This window comes from Lithobates pipiens, unplaced genomic scaffold (genome assembly GCF_037356315.1).
Source record: "Lithobates pipiens isolate NorthernLeopardFrog02 unplaced genomic scaffold, aLitPip1_a1.2 Scaffold_18, whole genome shotgun sequence".
In the NCBI taxonomy this organism is placed as follows: Eukaryota; Metazoa; Chordata; class Amphibia; order Anura; family Ranidae; genus Lithobates; species Lithobates pipiens.
The window spans coordinates 190,912,851-190,929,734 of record NW_027507758.1 but is presented as its reverse complement, the minus strand read 5'-3'; the positions used below and the strand labels follow the sequence as shown (position 1 = coordinate 190,929,734).

The 16,884-nt window shown below is 41.0% G+C and overlaps 1 protein-coding gene across 4 annotated transcripts in view; it reads left to right on the top strand.

Annotated features, from left to right (window-relative positions):
• The window catches only part of DHX57 (DExH-box helicase 57), a 210,146-nt gene that overhangs the window by 1,788 nt on the left and 191,474 nt on the right, over positions 1-16,884 (top strand). For 2 of the 4 annotated variants that reach the window (XM_077486472.1, XM_077486475.1), the window contains exons 2-4: positions 2,612-2,744; positions 11,390-11,652; positions 14,567-14,713. In XM_077486472.1, coding sequence (XP_077342598.1) covers positions 2,709-2,744; positions 11,390-11,652; positions 14,567-14,713 — 446 coding nt within the window. In that variant the 5' untranslated portion in view covers positions 2,612-2,708. The remainder of the gene's footprint in view (positions 1-2,611; positions 2,745-11,389; positions 11,653-14,566; positions 14,714-16,884) is intronic. The other 2 variants (XM_077486474.1, XM_077486473.1) reach the window with 2 other exon arrangements.

Sequence of the window (16,884 nt, the reverse complement as noted above, 5' to 3'; positions counted from 1 at the left end):
CTGTGAAATTGTGTGAATGCATCAATGCAGTGCATGTTGCCTCAGCCTGCAGAGCTTGGATTCATTGAAAGAGTTTACCAAAAGTATAAATATTACAGCCTCATGCTACATAGCTAAGCTCCATTTCATATTGATTAAACTAAATTATTAATGTATCTTAAATAGAAAACTATATTTAGATTTACTACAAAAGCATTTTATTAAAACAAATTAGATAAAAATCAAACAAAAGCGATTATTAAATAAAATAAATCAGATTCTTTTAATTATTATTATTTTTTTTCTTAATCATTGCTTTAAATCCACCCTGCAACGTGTCCCTATTCACTTGAATGGGTTATATTCACTGAATATACTGCCCACTGAATGTAACAGGAGCAATGGTTTTTAATTTACAAAAACAGAAAAACTTGTTGATGGTGGATGGACGCGTGTTTGGTTTATACTTAGGTTTGGAACAAACCCAAAAGCTGTCACATCTGCCAAGTAAGTGCCCAGCCAGCTGTGGCCAGGATATTCCCTGCCCTGCAGCAGCATGTAATAAAGGGGAAGAGATGCTCCTGAAAGTATGGACCTAATATGGCCACATGGCAGTGTTTGATCAAAGAGTTTGTTCAATTATGGTCATGTGGAGATTTTAGGCCAATGATGTCACAGGTAGGAGGAGCAATGGCCCCAGGTGCAGCAGTTTACTGTAGGAATGGCGACTGTGTGGCAAGCTTATTCTGATACAAGGCTGACAGGAGTAGTGATAATGGGATTACTACACCCGTCAGCCCAGTGATGGAAGCGGCCAGGAGAGCAGGGAGGAAGTGAGGGTTGTGTTCTCGTTCTCATTCTTTTTCTTCCTGCTAGAGCAGTGCTCCTGTATCAAAGTGGTTGTAAACCCTTAGGGTCCTTTCACACGGGGCGGATCAGTTCTGATCCGCCCCGTGGATGTCCGTTTGCTCAGCGGGGATCACTCCGCCGATCCCCGCTGAGCAGGGAGATGACAGGTCTGTCTCCGCACACTGTGCAGGGACGGACCTGTCACAGCGCCGCTCTCCCCTATGGGAGATCGGATGACGACGGACCGCAGTGCCCGTCGTCATCCGATCCGATCCGCAGACGGATGGAAAAATAGCTTTTTCCTCCGTCACACTTTTTCGGATCGGAGCGGGTCGGATGTCAGCGGACATGTCACCGCTGACATCCGACGCTCCATAGAGCTCTATGGAGCACCCGTTCAGGTCCGCCTGAAAAACTGACAGGCGGGCCTGAACGGGACGTTAGTGTGAAAGGGGCCTTACAAACCACTTTGACCTACAGGTAAGCCTAGATTAAGGCTTACCTGTAGGTCCAAGCAATATCTCCTAAACCTATATGGTTTAGGAGATATTTGCCCGAAAACGGGCACCGCTGTCTACGGCGCATGCGCCGTAGACAGCGGCGCGCAGGCGCACTGAACGCGGCAGTTCCAAAAATGGAGCTGCCGCATTTGTCGACTCCCGTGCGCATGCGCGGGAGTGACGTCATCGCGGCTTCGCCGAATGACAGCGGCGGAGCTGCGAGACGCCACCAGCAAGATGGATGCGGCGGACTACAGGGGACAGCGCGACTTCGCTGGCTCCTGTGTCAGGTAAGTGACACATAATGGGCTACTATGCGATGCATAGTAGTCCATTATGCTTTACCTTTGCAGGGAAAAAAAGAGGAAGTAAACTCATCAGGGTTTACTTCCTCTTTAAGAAGCTGGCAGCTGTGTGTATAGGAATACAGGAGCACTGCTCTAGCAGGAAAAAGAAAGGGGGAGAGAGAGAGAACACAACCCTCACTTCTTTCCTGCTTTCACCTGACCTCTTCTAGCACTGGTCTGACAGGAATAGCGATGCTGCTGTTACTAATAATGAAGAGAGGGGGTGCAGTTTGTCAGCTTTGTCCTGGTCGCTGGATGATGCATATCCCAATACTGGTCTCAAGCATCCCCGCCCCTTTGTTACATGCTGCATTGGAGTGAGGAATGCCTGGCCAGAGCTGATATAGTCTCAAGAAGACACACGGCCACACAATAAAGCTGGATGAGAAGCAGTTAAATCCTAAACTATATAATGAGTTCTCTACAGGTAAAGCGCTAAGGTTGTGGAATGCCCTTCCGCAGTTGGTGGCAGAGTGGGAAGTGTAGATAAATAAAAAAAAAACATTTAGATGTGTACCTTAGTGAACCCAATGTACAGGCCAGGATATTGAAAAACCTATTGCCATAAACAAACACACTCACTTGAGTTAAGCTGGGATGGACTGGCATTTTTATTCAGCATTACCAGCCATGTAACTAATGGCTGTGGAGCAGGGAATGCCCAGTCTGTTGATGATTGGGTGCTGGTTTGGTGGGAGAAAGAGGTTGCATTTGGGTTCAGTCTGAACCTGCTATAAGATTGGACCAAACAAATGCTTTGCTCTTGCCAAAAATGCAGTGTCCTTGTTACTTCCAGTGCCCTGAAAAGACAGTATAAACAATGTAATTGCTTCTTTTGTAAACAAATAGTCCCATTAACTCACCATGTAATGGAGATGAACAAAGGCAGACATATTTGAAGTCCAGCCTGTGTGATAACCATGGCTTCTTCCATAGATCTCAGAGAGGAGTGAATGCAGACAACAAGGGACAAGCATGTTCTTCGCAGCATTACCACATGAAATAAAGTGGGAAAAAGACTGGAAATAAAGTAATGCACCTACAACATCTGACTAGTAATCCCCGTGATGTATGTTTATTGAATTTTAGATACATTTTAAGACCTAAAGTCCTGCAAATTACCACTGCATTTTACATACATTTAAATAAATGTATATGGGGCGTGGCTTGCGCGCGGAAGAAGATGGCTGCTTAAGCCTAGAGCTCTCCACAGCCGGCCGTTTAACAGCAAAAAACAGGCAGGTATTTTCCTCTAAAAACATACCTAAATACCTAAATACTCTGCAGTACTCCTGGGACTCCTGCCCCAATAATGTCTCGCAAAAGAGGACAAGAAAAGGGACCAAAAAAGCTGTCATTTACATTTAAACAGAGCAGTGAGCTGACTAAAATTCAAGATGGCGCCGCCGGAGCTGTGAGGAAAAATAATAAAACTCGCACAAACCTTTCTGCTAGCCATCCACCTGAAATGGATGAGGAATTATCATCCTCATATTCTAATGGCTCCTCTCAACTATCCCCAACATCTCAGGGACCCGCAAAATCGTGGATGAAGCTGGATTTATCTTGTCAGGCAGCTGATACTGTGAACACAGCTCTGCATAGTGATAATGCTATGTCCTCATTACAGACATCTATAGCTGCTTTCCCAACATCAGGTCAGCCAGTACTAGATACCACAATCAAAGAAATGCTTGTGTCATTACAATCGTCTATTATATCTAATCTATCCTCCATGATTCATAAATTCTCTCTTGATATGAAACATATGGATGGTAGACTGCAATACGTTGAAAACAAAATGGAGGAATGCACTGAAACAGTGAATGAGCTAGTGGATGAATGTACAGAACAAAAAGATGATTCCATGTGGGTCAAGATGAAACTGGCAGATCTCGAGGACCACTCACGTCGAAACAACATTAAAATGAGGAATACCAGAGTCAGTTCTGCCTATGGACTTACGTAATTATGCAAATACACTATTTTCTACATTATTGCCAGAATTATCGCTGATTTGAACTTACAATCGATCGTATTCATAGAATTCCCAAACCAAAACATCTAGAAGAATCAATTTCCAGAGATGTTATTCTGCGAATTCATTTTTATCAAGCTAAAGAGCAAATTCTCTCCAAAGCGAGGGAGCTAACTACTCTGCCACCACCATACTCAGATATACATTTATTCGCCGATCTCTCGCAATTTACACTACAAATGAGAAGACAGCTCAAAACTGTAACAAAGGCATTATCTAATCCTAAGATCATGTACAAATGGAGACATCCAGCCACTATCTTGACTACTTACAACGGGAAACATTTTGCTATATTTACCATTGAAGATGGCATGCATTTACTCCAAACATGGGGTATTATAGTTGATCTTCCACATAACACCCCTGCCTCGAAGGAAAAACCTAATTTGTTCCACTTTGGACAAAAACGTGAACAAAATAGAATTAAATACAAATGAACTACTCCTGCCTGTTAAATGCATTACTGACATATACGGTCTGGTTTGATGCTCAATACCTTACTACTTGAACTTCATCCCCTATCTTGGTCAGCATTCCTTTGAGTGGATTACTGCTGACTCTTGGAAAATATTTTTTTCTTTACTGTTTTATTTTTTATTTTTATTCTCTCCTTTTTTTTATTTTTTATTTAAATTTTTTTTTTTTCCTCTTGCAATATATATTGCCAAATAACTACTAATAGAGTAATAACTCCATTTTTTTGATAGGTTTGAAAAAAAAAAAATCGACATTGTTGTGTGCATGATTTAATAGTAACTGTGAACTGATCATATAACAAATACTTAGATATTTAGTTTAAGCGTTATAGAAACTAGAGAATATTGTTTTAGGAATATATAGAATTATAGTAACATCTAATTTTGATATATATTAATATGTCTTTCAAAATATTGTCCCTAAATGCAAGGGGACTGAATCACCCAGCGAAACAAACCTCTATGTGGAGGTCTGCCTTATCCTTTAATTGTGACATATGTGTTCAAGAGACACATTTTGCTAAAGCTGCATCTCCCAAATGTCAACATAAACATTTTCCTCATATTTTTCAAACAAAGGATACCTCCTGATATGTGGAGATTTTAATTTGATTCCAAACAATGATATGGATTCTTCTGCTAAGTCCAAACGCTATGCTTCTCCCCTTGATAAGTTTATAACTTCAAACGACTTATTTGATGTGTGGAGATGTGGACATGCTAATGAAAGGGATTACACATATTTGTCACCACGGCACAATACCTACTCCAGAATTGACTTATTCTTGACAGATAAATGGCTGCTTGACAAGATTTCGCCCCCATTAGCATGTCTATAACAACCACATCATCCCAACCAAATTCATATATATAGAGAGCTAATAACGATATTCTCCAAAATGAAAATTACTCCACAACACTCCAAGAACACCTTACTGAATTCTTTTCAATTAATTCGACGTCTATATCTGACCCAATGATATTATGGAATGCTCATAAAGCTGTTATGAGAGGTGTGTTTATACAATTAGGTTCTAAAGCTAAAAGAAAGAGAACTCAGAGAATGGATGAACTTACTAAGGAGATAGCCAAAGCTGTGGAACACAATAAAAATCATCCTTCTCCTTTCATTAAGGCTGGGTTCACACCGCTGCGGCTGGGAGACCCGGATGTGATTCGCACTGCAGTGCAAATCACATCCGATCTTTGTGCGATGCGAGTTCAGCCATACAGATAGTATGGCTGAATTCGCATCCCACCCGCCGCAAACTCGCACGGGACCCTTTTTTTGGTCCGCAGCAGAATCTGATCGCATGGGTGTTCACACCATGCGATCCGATTCCTGTCCGAGTTTGCAGATCGCACTGCGATATGCGGACTGATCTGGGGGTGTCATTAACATTTCACTGACACTCCCAGCAGTCCGCATAGGGCAGTGTGAACTGCCGGCGGGAGGCATGCGATGCAGGAAAACGCAGCGGATTCGCGGCGTTCCCGCATCGCTCCAGTGTGAACCCAGCCTTAGGCTAGGTTCACACCGGAGCGATGCGGGAACGCCGCAAAACCGTGGCGTTTTCCCGCATCGCATGCCTCCCGCCGGCAGTTCACACTGCCCTATGCGGCCTGCTGGGAGTGTCAGTGAAATGTTAATGACACCCCCAGATCAGTCCGCATATCGCAGTGCGATCTGCAAACTCGGACAGGAATCGGATCGCATGGTGTGAACACCCATGCGATCCGATTCTGCTGCGGACCAAAAAAAGGGGTCCCGTGCGAGTTTGCAGCGGGTGCGATGCGAATTCAGCCATACTATCTGTATGGCTGAACTCCCATCGCACAGAGATCGGATGTGATTTTGCACTGCAGTGCGGTGCGAATCACATCCGGTTCTCGCTGCCGCAGCGGTGTGAACCCAGCCTAAAACATACATTTTCCAGTTACGTAATGAATTAAGAACCCTACTTCTAGAGACACATGAGAAATCCTATAAAAAAATTCAGAGCTACCACTTATGCAACAGGGAACAAAGCAGGGAAACCAATGGCATTACGCATTAAAGGTTATCGCTCTAAAGCCCCGTACACACGAGAGGACTTATGTCCGACAGACTTCCGAAGGAGTTCTGTCTGAGTTCTGCTGGAATTCCGACGGAGTTCTGACAGACTTTTCGGCTGAGCGGACTTGGCCACACACGATCACACTAAACTCCGACGGATTCGAACGTGATGACGTACGACTCGGCTCGAATAAGGAAGTTCATAGCCAGTAGCCAATAGCTGCCCTAGCGTCGGTTTTAGTCCGTCGGAGTAGCAGACACATGAGCGGATTTTTCGAAGGGGACCGGGTCCGGCGGAGTTCCTTCGGAAAAATTTGAAGCATGTTCCATATTCTAAAGTCCTTCGGACTTTGGCGAGTCAAAAGTCCGTTGCAGCCCACACACGATCGGATAGTCTGACGGACTCAGTCCTTCGGACTTTGGATGTTGAAAAGTCCGCTCGTGTGTACGCGGCATAAGACTAAAATTCCATTCCTCTACCATCCTCACACTAATGAAAAATTGCTTAAGCCTTCTTCAATAGCTGAAGCATTTAGCTCATATTATAATGATTTATATAACATTAAGAAAGATGGCGATACCCATCAACCTTCTCAGGAGGAGATTGACACCTTTTTGCAGTGTGTCAAACTTCCATCTATTTCCCCACAACAATTAGAATTTCTCAATTCTCCCTTTACTATCCCTGAAATTCTACAAACTATCCGTATTCTTCCTAACTTGAAATCACCTGGTCCAGATGGCTTTACAGGGGAATATTTAAAAAAAATTCAAAGTACTCTAGCACCTATACTATGTGACATTTATAATTTAGCAGCCAATTCTTCATCATTTCCCAATGAAATGCTGAATGCTCTTGTTGTAACTCTTCCAAAACCAGATAAGGAACCATCTTCACCTAAAAATTTTAGACCAATTTCCTTACTCAATTTAGATGTTAAAATTTATGCAAAACTTATAGCCAAAAGACTAGATAGTTTGTTACCCTCTCTTATCCATAGAGATCAATCGGGTTTCACCAAAGGAAGACGAGCATCGGATGCTACTAGAAGAATGATAAATATAATACACCATGTAGAACTCACCAAATCGCCATCCCTGTTTCTGTCACTTGACGCTGAAAAAGCGTTTGATAGAGTTCATTGGGGATACCTGTCATCCGTTCTGACTAAATTTGGCTTAACAGGTCAAATCAACAAAGCAATATTAGCCCTGTACTCAGTCCCCTCGGCTCGAGTGTATACTACGGATTCTTTATCACCTCCATTCCCAATAACAAATGGTACACGACAAGGATGCCCCTTATCCCCCCCCTAATTTTTAACCTTGTTATTGAACCCCTAGCTGAGAGTATTAGGTCCAACAAAACAATTCTAGGAGTTACCATTGCTGAACAAGAACATAAAATCAACCTTTTTGCAGATGATGTTGTTCTTATGATTACTGATCATGTGAAATCCTTACCGGAAATTCAGGAAACACTAAATATGTTCAGCAAAGTTTCTTATTACAGGCTTAACGCGAATAAATCTTGTATATTGAACTTGGGGATAGATGAAAATACTACTAAACATCTTAAATTAAAATTCCCTTATACATGGACTGAAAGTACAATTAAATATTTGGGTATTCAATTATCAAATTCATGTAAAACACTGTTCCAATATAATTATATTCCACTTCGTAATGCATTACAAGAAAATCTCACTAAACTAGCATCCCATGAATTTTCATGGATGGGATGTTTGGCAGCATTTTTTTGTTTAATTTGTGTTTATTGGAGAATAAAGCATAAGAAAACAGTGACATACAGCGTATTATCAACAGTAGGCCATACATAGTGACATCAGGGTTACAAAAGATATATATGGCAGGACATGTAACCACAACTCGCTAACCACACAATTTTACGAGGGAGCTCCTGAGTATCTGTGAAGCACACCCACTCTGTATAACAGAAGTGTTCTCCAACCAAGTATTTGGATAGTAGTTACACAATCATGCAACCCTTGACGGACCGACCAACGTGTTTTGAACCAAGTCACTGAAGAAAAAGAAAAAGACGAAAGAAGGAAAAGAAGACAAAGAGGATATAGTAGAAGAGAGTAAAGAGAGGGGGGATGAAGAAAGAAAGGGGGAGAAGGGGGGGAGACGGAGGGGGTGAAGAGAAAAAGAGAGGGACTGCCCGGTCCTGTCCCGAACCAGAAAATAAATAACACACACAAAAAAAAAAAAAAAATAGAGAAAGAATTATATCAAAACATAAGAATTTACCCAGTTCGCGCCATTATATTCGCATAATCTGATGTATACTTAAAGGCTACCCAGCAGGCCCAAATCTGTTTCCCCAAGTCTGCTTTTCCTCGGAGGGAGTATGTAAGATCTTCCAATTGATATATACGGTCCACCTCCAGCAGCCATTGGCGTAGGGATGGGATCGTGGATTGTTTCCACTGACGTGGAATAAGCGCTTTTGCAGCGTTAAGCAAGTGAGGGGTCACAGACTTCTTATAGGATCCTGCCGGGGAGCCTGTGCAGTGAAACAGTATTACCCAGGGATCATTCGGAACCTCATACCCTAAAATAACCTTCATCCAATATAAAATTGTTACCCAATAAGGTCTGATCAGGGGACAGAGCCACCAAATATGGGCGTGGGAGGCCCATTCCCCACAACCTCTCCAACAGAGAGGTGACGTTTGCGGGAAGAGTTTATGCAGGACAACCGGGGTATAATGCCATCTCGTTAACAACTTATAGTTCACTTCTGCAGTCCTTGAAGCCGTAGAAGACAAGTGGGCCATGGACAGAATAGTGAATTTTTGTGCCTCCGAAACCGTGCTGTGCAAATCTTGCTCCCAATTGGCTAAAAAGGTGGGATTACCCGTAGTCGAAAGAAGCTGTAAGGTGTGGTAGAAAAAGGACAAGGGTCGCTCCACTGGTTGGTCTTCTAGAAAAGCAGATTCAATGGGGGTTAGTTCAGATAGAGAGCGAAGAGGTTTCGGGAGGGAGTGAACAAAATCCACTAGTTGTCGGTGTTTGGCAGCATTTAAAATGCTTCACCTTCCACAAATTTTATACTTTTTTTAGAACTCTCTCGATTCCAATTCCGTTAAAATATTTCCAATCCCTTCAGACTCTGTTTTCTAGTTTCATCTGGCAGGGTAAAAAAATCTAGATGTGCTCATTCAAACTTAGTGAAGAAACGCCAAGCTGGGGGAACAGGGTATGTGGATTTCCAAGATTATTATTTAGCTTCGGTTCTTACACAGTCTAAGGAATGGTTTCTATCTCCTCCATCTACAATTTGGGGGAAGATGGAAACTGCTAAGATCCCAGGAAATAATCTATCAATATGGATTCCTTCCATGGCACTTGGAGCCAAGATACCTTCTTGCATCTCCCCAACAATATTAGCGACGCTTAAATCCTGGGTTCGATTTCTGCATCTAACTTCCTCACACCCTCTTCCTACCAAAGTCCAAATTCCGCTAAATACTCTACATAATTTCATGAAGACAACCTCATTTACACCATGGATAGAGAAGGGAATTAAATATCTATCTGATCTACTTGATAAGGGGATGATCAAACCATTTCCTACACTTCAAAAGAAATTTCAATTGCCAAATTCAGATTTATTCCTCTACATCCGAACTAAGAATTGCATTTCCAACCTCCCATCATGGACCTATAATGTTCCCCAATCGGCTTGGTCCTTCCTTAAGATCCCCATACATCAACAAAAAGGGATCTCTCTTTTCTATAATCTTCAACAAAAAAGTGTGTTTACAAAGACTTTGCCTTTAATTAGATGGGAAGAAGACTTAGGATACACCTATACAGTTGACCAATGGGAAAAAGCTTGTAAAGCCACATGCTGCTCTACATTATGGAAAGTATCCATTAAATTGACTCAACGCTGGTATCTTACTCCTGAGAAAATATCTAAATTCAACGGCACATTTGACGACAAATGTTGGAGATTGTGCGGCAAAAAAGGTGATATGTTGCATACATTTTGGACATGCCCTAAACTTGGGAAGTATTGGGAACAAATCTTTCAAGTTATGTCTGAAATTACCAAAACAGTCATTCCTCCAATTCCTCACTGGCTCTATTATCCATTGATCTTGATCGATATCCTATCCAGTTTAGAAATGTGTTTACACATAATTTGCTGTCAGCCAGGATCAGTATAACGAGGAACTGGAAAAATCCTGATCCTCCTTCCGTAAAAGAAGTGATAGAATCGACTCAAACTCATTACATTTATGAATCAATTCTAGCTCTTCGGCCTCACAAAAAAGAACATACTCATAAAATATGGCAGCCATGGTTAAAATGGGCTAGTCCCCAAAACATTGCATGAGTTCTTTGTTCCTAGATAACTTGAATTAAAAAATTACTTACCGCGCTCTAATATTTTAATCGTTATTTTGTATCTATTAAATGACAGGTTACTATTACTGTCCCGAACACAGTTTAGCACCCATAGGGGTGTTCAGGAATATATTTAGGTTCATCATCTTTGAATTACTTAAATTGGCAGTATGTAAATATATGAAGATAGTATTTATATTACTTTTGTGTATTGTCTCCACAATGGATGTATTAATAACCTCCCGATCGTTATCTTTATTATCCCGATTATAATTGAGATAATTAATATGGTTTTCTTTATATTATATTTTTTTATTATTTTTGGATACTATTATCTATGTATCTAAATACTGTAACTGATCTGTTATTTAGTCATAATTTCTGTCATTTGTCTTGATAAAAATTTAAACTTTAATAAAAAACTATTGATTAAAAAAAAAAATGTATATGCAGGAACAAGATACTTATGGTTTTGCTTGCCCCAAAGGCAATCTATTATCCACACATTACTCTGTTCTGAGTTTACATGGAGGGCCTTTTGTAATTGATGTTAGTCACCCTAACCTGATTAGTTATAGTTTAGACTGGCAAATAGCATTTTTTAGAATCCGAGATCAGGAGGAGCAGCCCAAATAGTTCTCTCAGCACATACTTTCTTAAAAAAACATGAGATTCTGAAAGGCTACCCCATGTTTAACTGCATGCTATTTTATGAACCACCCATATTGTTGCTCTTTACTCTACTTATCATATACCTACAGATGGATTGTCCAATTCGAAGGAAAGGAAAGCCTAACAAAGGAGGTGGCAAAGGACATCGCAGTAGTGGAAGAGGTGGGCGAGGTGGCGGGCGAGGAGGTGGACGAGGAGGTAGAAGAGGTGGTGGCAGACAAGAAAGCTCGAGATATGAACCTGGAGGAGGAGGAGGAGGCACCGGTGGCGGCGGCTGTGGCAAAAAAAGCTCTAGTAGAGCCTGGGATGATGGAGATGATATTTGTTTCTCAAGCAAACCAGTGTTAAAGAGGTAATCATTCTTTTATTAATGCCTTACAGTGAGTTTTTGCTCGTATTGTTTGTTTATTGCCATACATTTGTTTTTTCATTCAGCTGTCAGTGGGGAAGCACGTTGACAGTTGATGACTCATCCGTTGTTAATGACGCCGCGGCCGGCTTCGCAGTCGGCTCCTTAACCACTTTAGCCCCGGAAGGATTTACCCCCTTTCTGACCAGAGCACTTTTTGCGATTCAGGAAATCCGTTGCTTTAACTGACAATTGCGTGGTCATGCTACGTGGCTCCCAAACAAAATTGACATATTTTTTTCTCCCACAAATAGAGCTTTCTTTCGGTGGTATTTGATTGCCTCTGCAGTTTTTATTTTTTTGAGCTATCAATAAAAAAGGAGCGACAATTTTGAAAAAAAACATTATTTTTTATTTTTTGCTATAATAAATATCCCCAAAAAAAAATTTAATTATTTCCTCAGTTTAGGCCAATACGTATTCATCTACATATTTTTGGTAAAAAAAAAAATCGCAATAAGCGTTTATTGATTGGTTTGCGCAAAGGTTATAGCATCTACAAAATAAGTGATAGTTTTATGGCATTTTTATTAATATATATAATTTTTTTATTTTTTTACTAGTAATGGCGGCAATCAGCGATTTTTATCATGACACTTTTGGCGCTATTTTGGGACCATTCACATTTATACAGCGATCAATGCAATTAAAAATGCACTGATTACTGTGTAAATGTGACTGGCAGTGAAGGGATGAACACTATGTGACGTTGTAGGGGTTAAGTGTGTCCTAGGGAGTGATTCTAACTGAGGGGGGGGGGGAGGCTACGTGTGACACATCACTGATCACTGCTCCCAATCATAGGGAGCGGTGATCAGTGACAGTGTCACTAGGCAGAATGGGGAGTTGCTTGTTTACATTAGTATCTCCTCGTTCTTCCTCTCAGTGAGACGATCGTGGGTATGCGCGCATAAATCAAATCTTTGGGAACCACGGTCTGACTTGCGGAGCTCGCGGCGGGCACGCGCCTGCTATACAGACCTAGCAAGATCAAATACAATAAGGTAATTTCGCACAGTGGAGCCAACCTGCCGCAGTAAAATTGCGGCGGCTGGTCTGCAAGTGGTTAAACAGCTGTTCACTGTGCCCTAATTGGGCAAAGCTTTGCCCAGTCAGGGCTTAGAATGGACCGTGCAGAACACAGTGCATTGTGGGGCCCTTGACGGGCGAACATCTATCTGGGTGCCCTGCAAAGTCAGGTGTTTGCCGAACATGCGATGTTCGGGCCGAACTTTTGCTTGGCCCAAACTGTTCACCCAACTCTACTCTTGAGTGGATACTCTTTTTTTTTTTTAATGCATGCTAGCCTTTTTTTCTGTTGCTTGCTATTACTAAGCCTGTGGTCCACTAGGGCCCCCAGATCTGTTTCTATCCTGTAATCCCCCAGAGGTCCTCCCCCTAGCATGTAACTTGCATTCCTATTTTTAGTCAAGTGCATAATTTTACATTTAATGCGGTGGAATCTAGCACAAAAGATAGTATAGTTAACCTCAAAACATTAATATTTAAAATATATATCCTATAGTGACATATGAAATAACTAGTACAAAAATGCAAAATAAAATAATTGAAAGTCCATAAGTGACAAAAAATAAAGTCCCACAGCATGTTTTGGTGAAAAAATAAAGGTGAGAAGAACTTGTTCCAGCAGCACCAATGATCACGAATGTATATCACAAGCAGTGTTCAAATGACCAAACACCAACATCAAGTGGATTGAAAGCTCACCAGAACAAAAGGCTACCATTACAGCAGCATATATGCCTGTATATACATGAAATCAAACGGTGCTCAAGTGACCAATCGCCAACATCAAGTGAATATAAAACTCCCTAGAGTTAATTACTACCATTATAGCAGAATAAATAAATGAGTATGTATGAAATCCAATGGGAATCAGTGTGGCAACTCGCTCCCTGTAGTACCTCCTAGTATATTCCAGCTAGAGATTGATGGCTCACCAAGAGCCCAAAGGAGTATCTCATAGTGTGTGGGTGAATTTATTCATTCTGCAGATATCGCCCAAATCTCTCCCTCCGCTCCTCCCAGGACCTCCTGCTTTCTAGCTCCCTTGTTACCTCCTCCCACGCTTGCCTTCAAGACTTCTCCAGAGCCTCTCCCATGCTCTGGAACTCCCTGCCCCATTCTATCTGATCAGCCCCTACCCTGTCCACCTTTAGGAGATCCCTGAAAATTAATTTATTCGGGGAAGCCTATCCCACAACCACCTAACAACTGTCCCCGGGCCACCCCCATCAAATCATTCTCTGCAGCAATTACCTTTTGTACCACCACCCCCTCCCTTTGGAATATAAGCTCTACGAGCAGTGCCCTCCTGTATCTTTTGTACTGTAATTTTGTTGCCCCCCCCCCCCCCATACATTGTAAAGCGCTACGTAAACTGTTGGCGCTATATAAATCGTGTATAATAATTCACCATATAGATAAATTACATAAAATGGCATAAAAGCAGAGCAGTAAATCCAGAAAACTCACAACCGCAGACCAAGACCGCGCAGCCGCATGATGTCGGCGTGAGAATTTCCAGGCCTTTTTTTTTTTTTTTTTTTTTTTTTTTCATTTTTAAATAAAACCCAGTGGTGATTAAATACCACAAAAAGAAAGCACTATTTTTGTGGGAAAAAATATGAAAATTGCAGATGTGTACAGTGTTGCATGATCAAGCAATTGTGATTCAAAATGTGACATATAGTACCACTCACCCATGAGGGTGCTATGCATTTGGTGAAAGAGCTAATTGGCACTGCATATGGGGGTTATATCTGGCAAAAATCTGATATAATATGTAATGCTAAGTACTATAGAGCTTATTACTTATTTTTGTATAATTTTTTAGCCAGGACCAGAGGCACAGCTCTCGAGCCCGTGGTAGCACAGTAGTCACCACTTCTCTACAGACTCTTCACATGACCACTGAGAACCAAGCACGGGTAAAAGCTCTACTACGGGATCTTCAAGCTCCTGATCTGGATGCTGCTATTGAGTAAGTACTGAAGTACTGTAACGTGATGGTTGCAAATCTTTAGGATTTGTTTTAACCGAAAATAATACATGTTTTAGGCCAATATAAATAACATTGTTATATAAATAGGTGGCTGTATAGCAGTTTATATAAAGTACAAGATCACTATTTTTTTCTAATAACACTATGTGTTCCCTTACACTCATTTCTGCCTTGCATGCCAACACTGACCTTGGATGCATCACAGACATACTGACCCTTTGGCCAGGTGGGAAGTGTTTTCAGCCATGTTATGGCTAGGCAGTGCCAGGCACAGCAACAGGTTCTAAAGGGTTGAAGAGGAGAGCCATTGCTTGTATTTTATCAAAAAGATCCTTTGACTGATATTACCTCCAAACTTTTAGGAAGCTTGGTCTACAGCCATCTGAGCTGTTATCTCATTGAAAACAACTCTCTTGACCCCTTAAAGTCTGGCTTCTGCCCTCATCACTCCACTGAAAATTTTCTTCTAAAACTCGCTCACTGCTTGCTAACTGACTAAACCAATGGCCACTACTCTGTACCCATACTTTAGCACTTTCCTGTTCCCTTGATACAATTGACCACATGCTCCTCCTCAAAAAGCTTAATTCCCTCTGCATTAAAGGCTGTTCTTTCCTGGTTCTCCTCTGACCTATCTAAGTGCTGCTTCAGAGTCACTTGCAACTCCATCTCTTCTTCCTGTTGTCCTCCAAAGCTCTATCTAAAACCATTTATATCTACCTATCTATCTACTCCTCCACCCTTATTCAGTTAATAGCCTCCAGTGGCTTTCAAAACCACCTCTATGCATTCAGCTCACCTTCAGTCTCCTTGCACATCAATAATGTACTAAATGACATCAGTACAGATGTCACACCACTTTCTAAGACTCAATCTTTCCAAAACTGAGCTCATATTACCTCCCTCGGCTCATGCCAGGGTGCTGGATATAATCCTAGACTCTGAATAACTCTTTCTGGCCCCCTATCCAATCCCTACCCAAGTTGTATTGCCTTCACCTTCGTAACATCTGCAAAATACACCCCTTTACCACCTCTGACACCAAACTACTAATTCACAAATGTTTTATCTCTCGCCTTGACTGGAGCAACTCCCTCCCCTTGTTGGCTTGCTTCTACATAGTGTTATGCATTTGTGTCAGGAATTGCCTGAACGATTAATTTGGGTAATTTTTAGCCAATGTAGAATTTCTTTAAAATAACACCCCAAGTCGATGTGACTACAGACTGGCTATTGATATAAATTAATATTTATTCAAAAAGTCAAATATTAACAATAGTTTGGTAGATGGACATAGACACTGTAATTTTACATAAAAATAACAAAAATCGTCTATAATACACGATGTATATATTAAACTCAATAAATAAATTCTCCCTGTGGACAAAATAACCATCTAAACAATTATCAGACAATAGTCTGCATTTTACAGAATCCAACAGTTCTCCTGCAGAAGGAATAGGTGTTAAACTGTGTAAAATGGTATGCCGTTATGGTCCAAAAACAGAAAAATAATTAGAAATGGAAAAACAAAATTAAAGAAACATTGAAATGGTTATAATATCGGGGGAGAGCAATTTAGGTATCAGAAGAAATATATCAATAGGCAATCAAATTAAGCAACAATTCAACAAAATGTAAATGTATTCTAGTTACCTTTTTTAAAATGGCCGCTACAAGAGTCGCCTTTCCAAAATGATATCTCGCTATGTTGGAGCTATGTCCTATGAAGTGTGGTGATCCATGTCTGTCTGGATGGATGGAAGGATGTCTGTCTCGTTGGATGTTTCAACTTGTCCTATATTCAGTTCTCAACAATTAGCTCATAAAAATTTTGCTAAGCCGAGGCCAGAAGTTGGAATCTACTTTTTCATTGGTTAATTTGCTTAACCATCATAGTTACATAGTAGGTGAGGTTGAAAAAAAAAGTCCATCAAGTCCAACCTATGTGTGTGATTTATATGTCAGTATTACATTGTATATCCCTGTATGTTGTGGTCGTTCTTATCTAATAGTTTTTTTTTTAAAACTAAGACTCCCATAGTGTAGCAGTAAAATGTACTTTATTTTAAAAACAACTAAAACAAAAACTTCCCTTTAGTGGGGAAAAAAACGTTTAAAAACTGCTACAGCGTGGGGGCGTGGCCTGA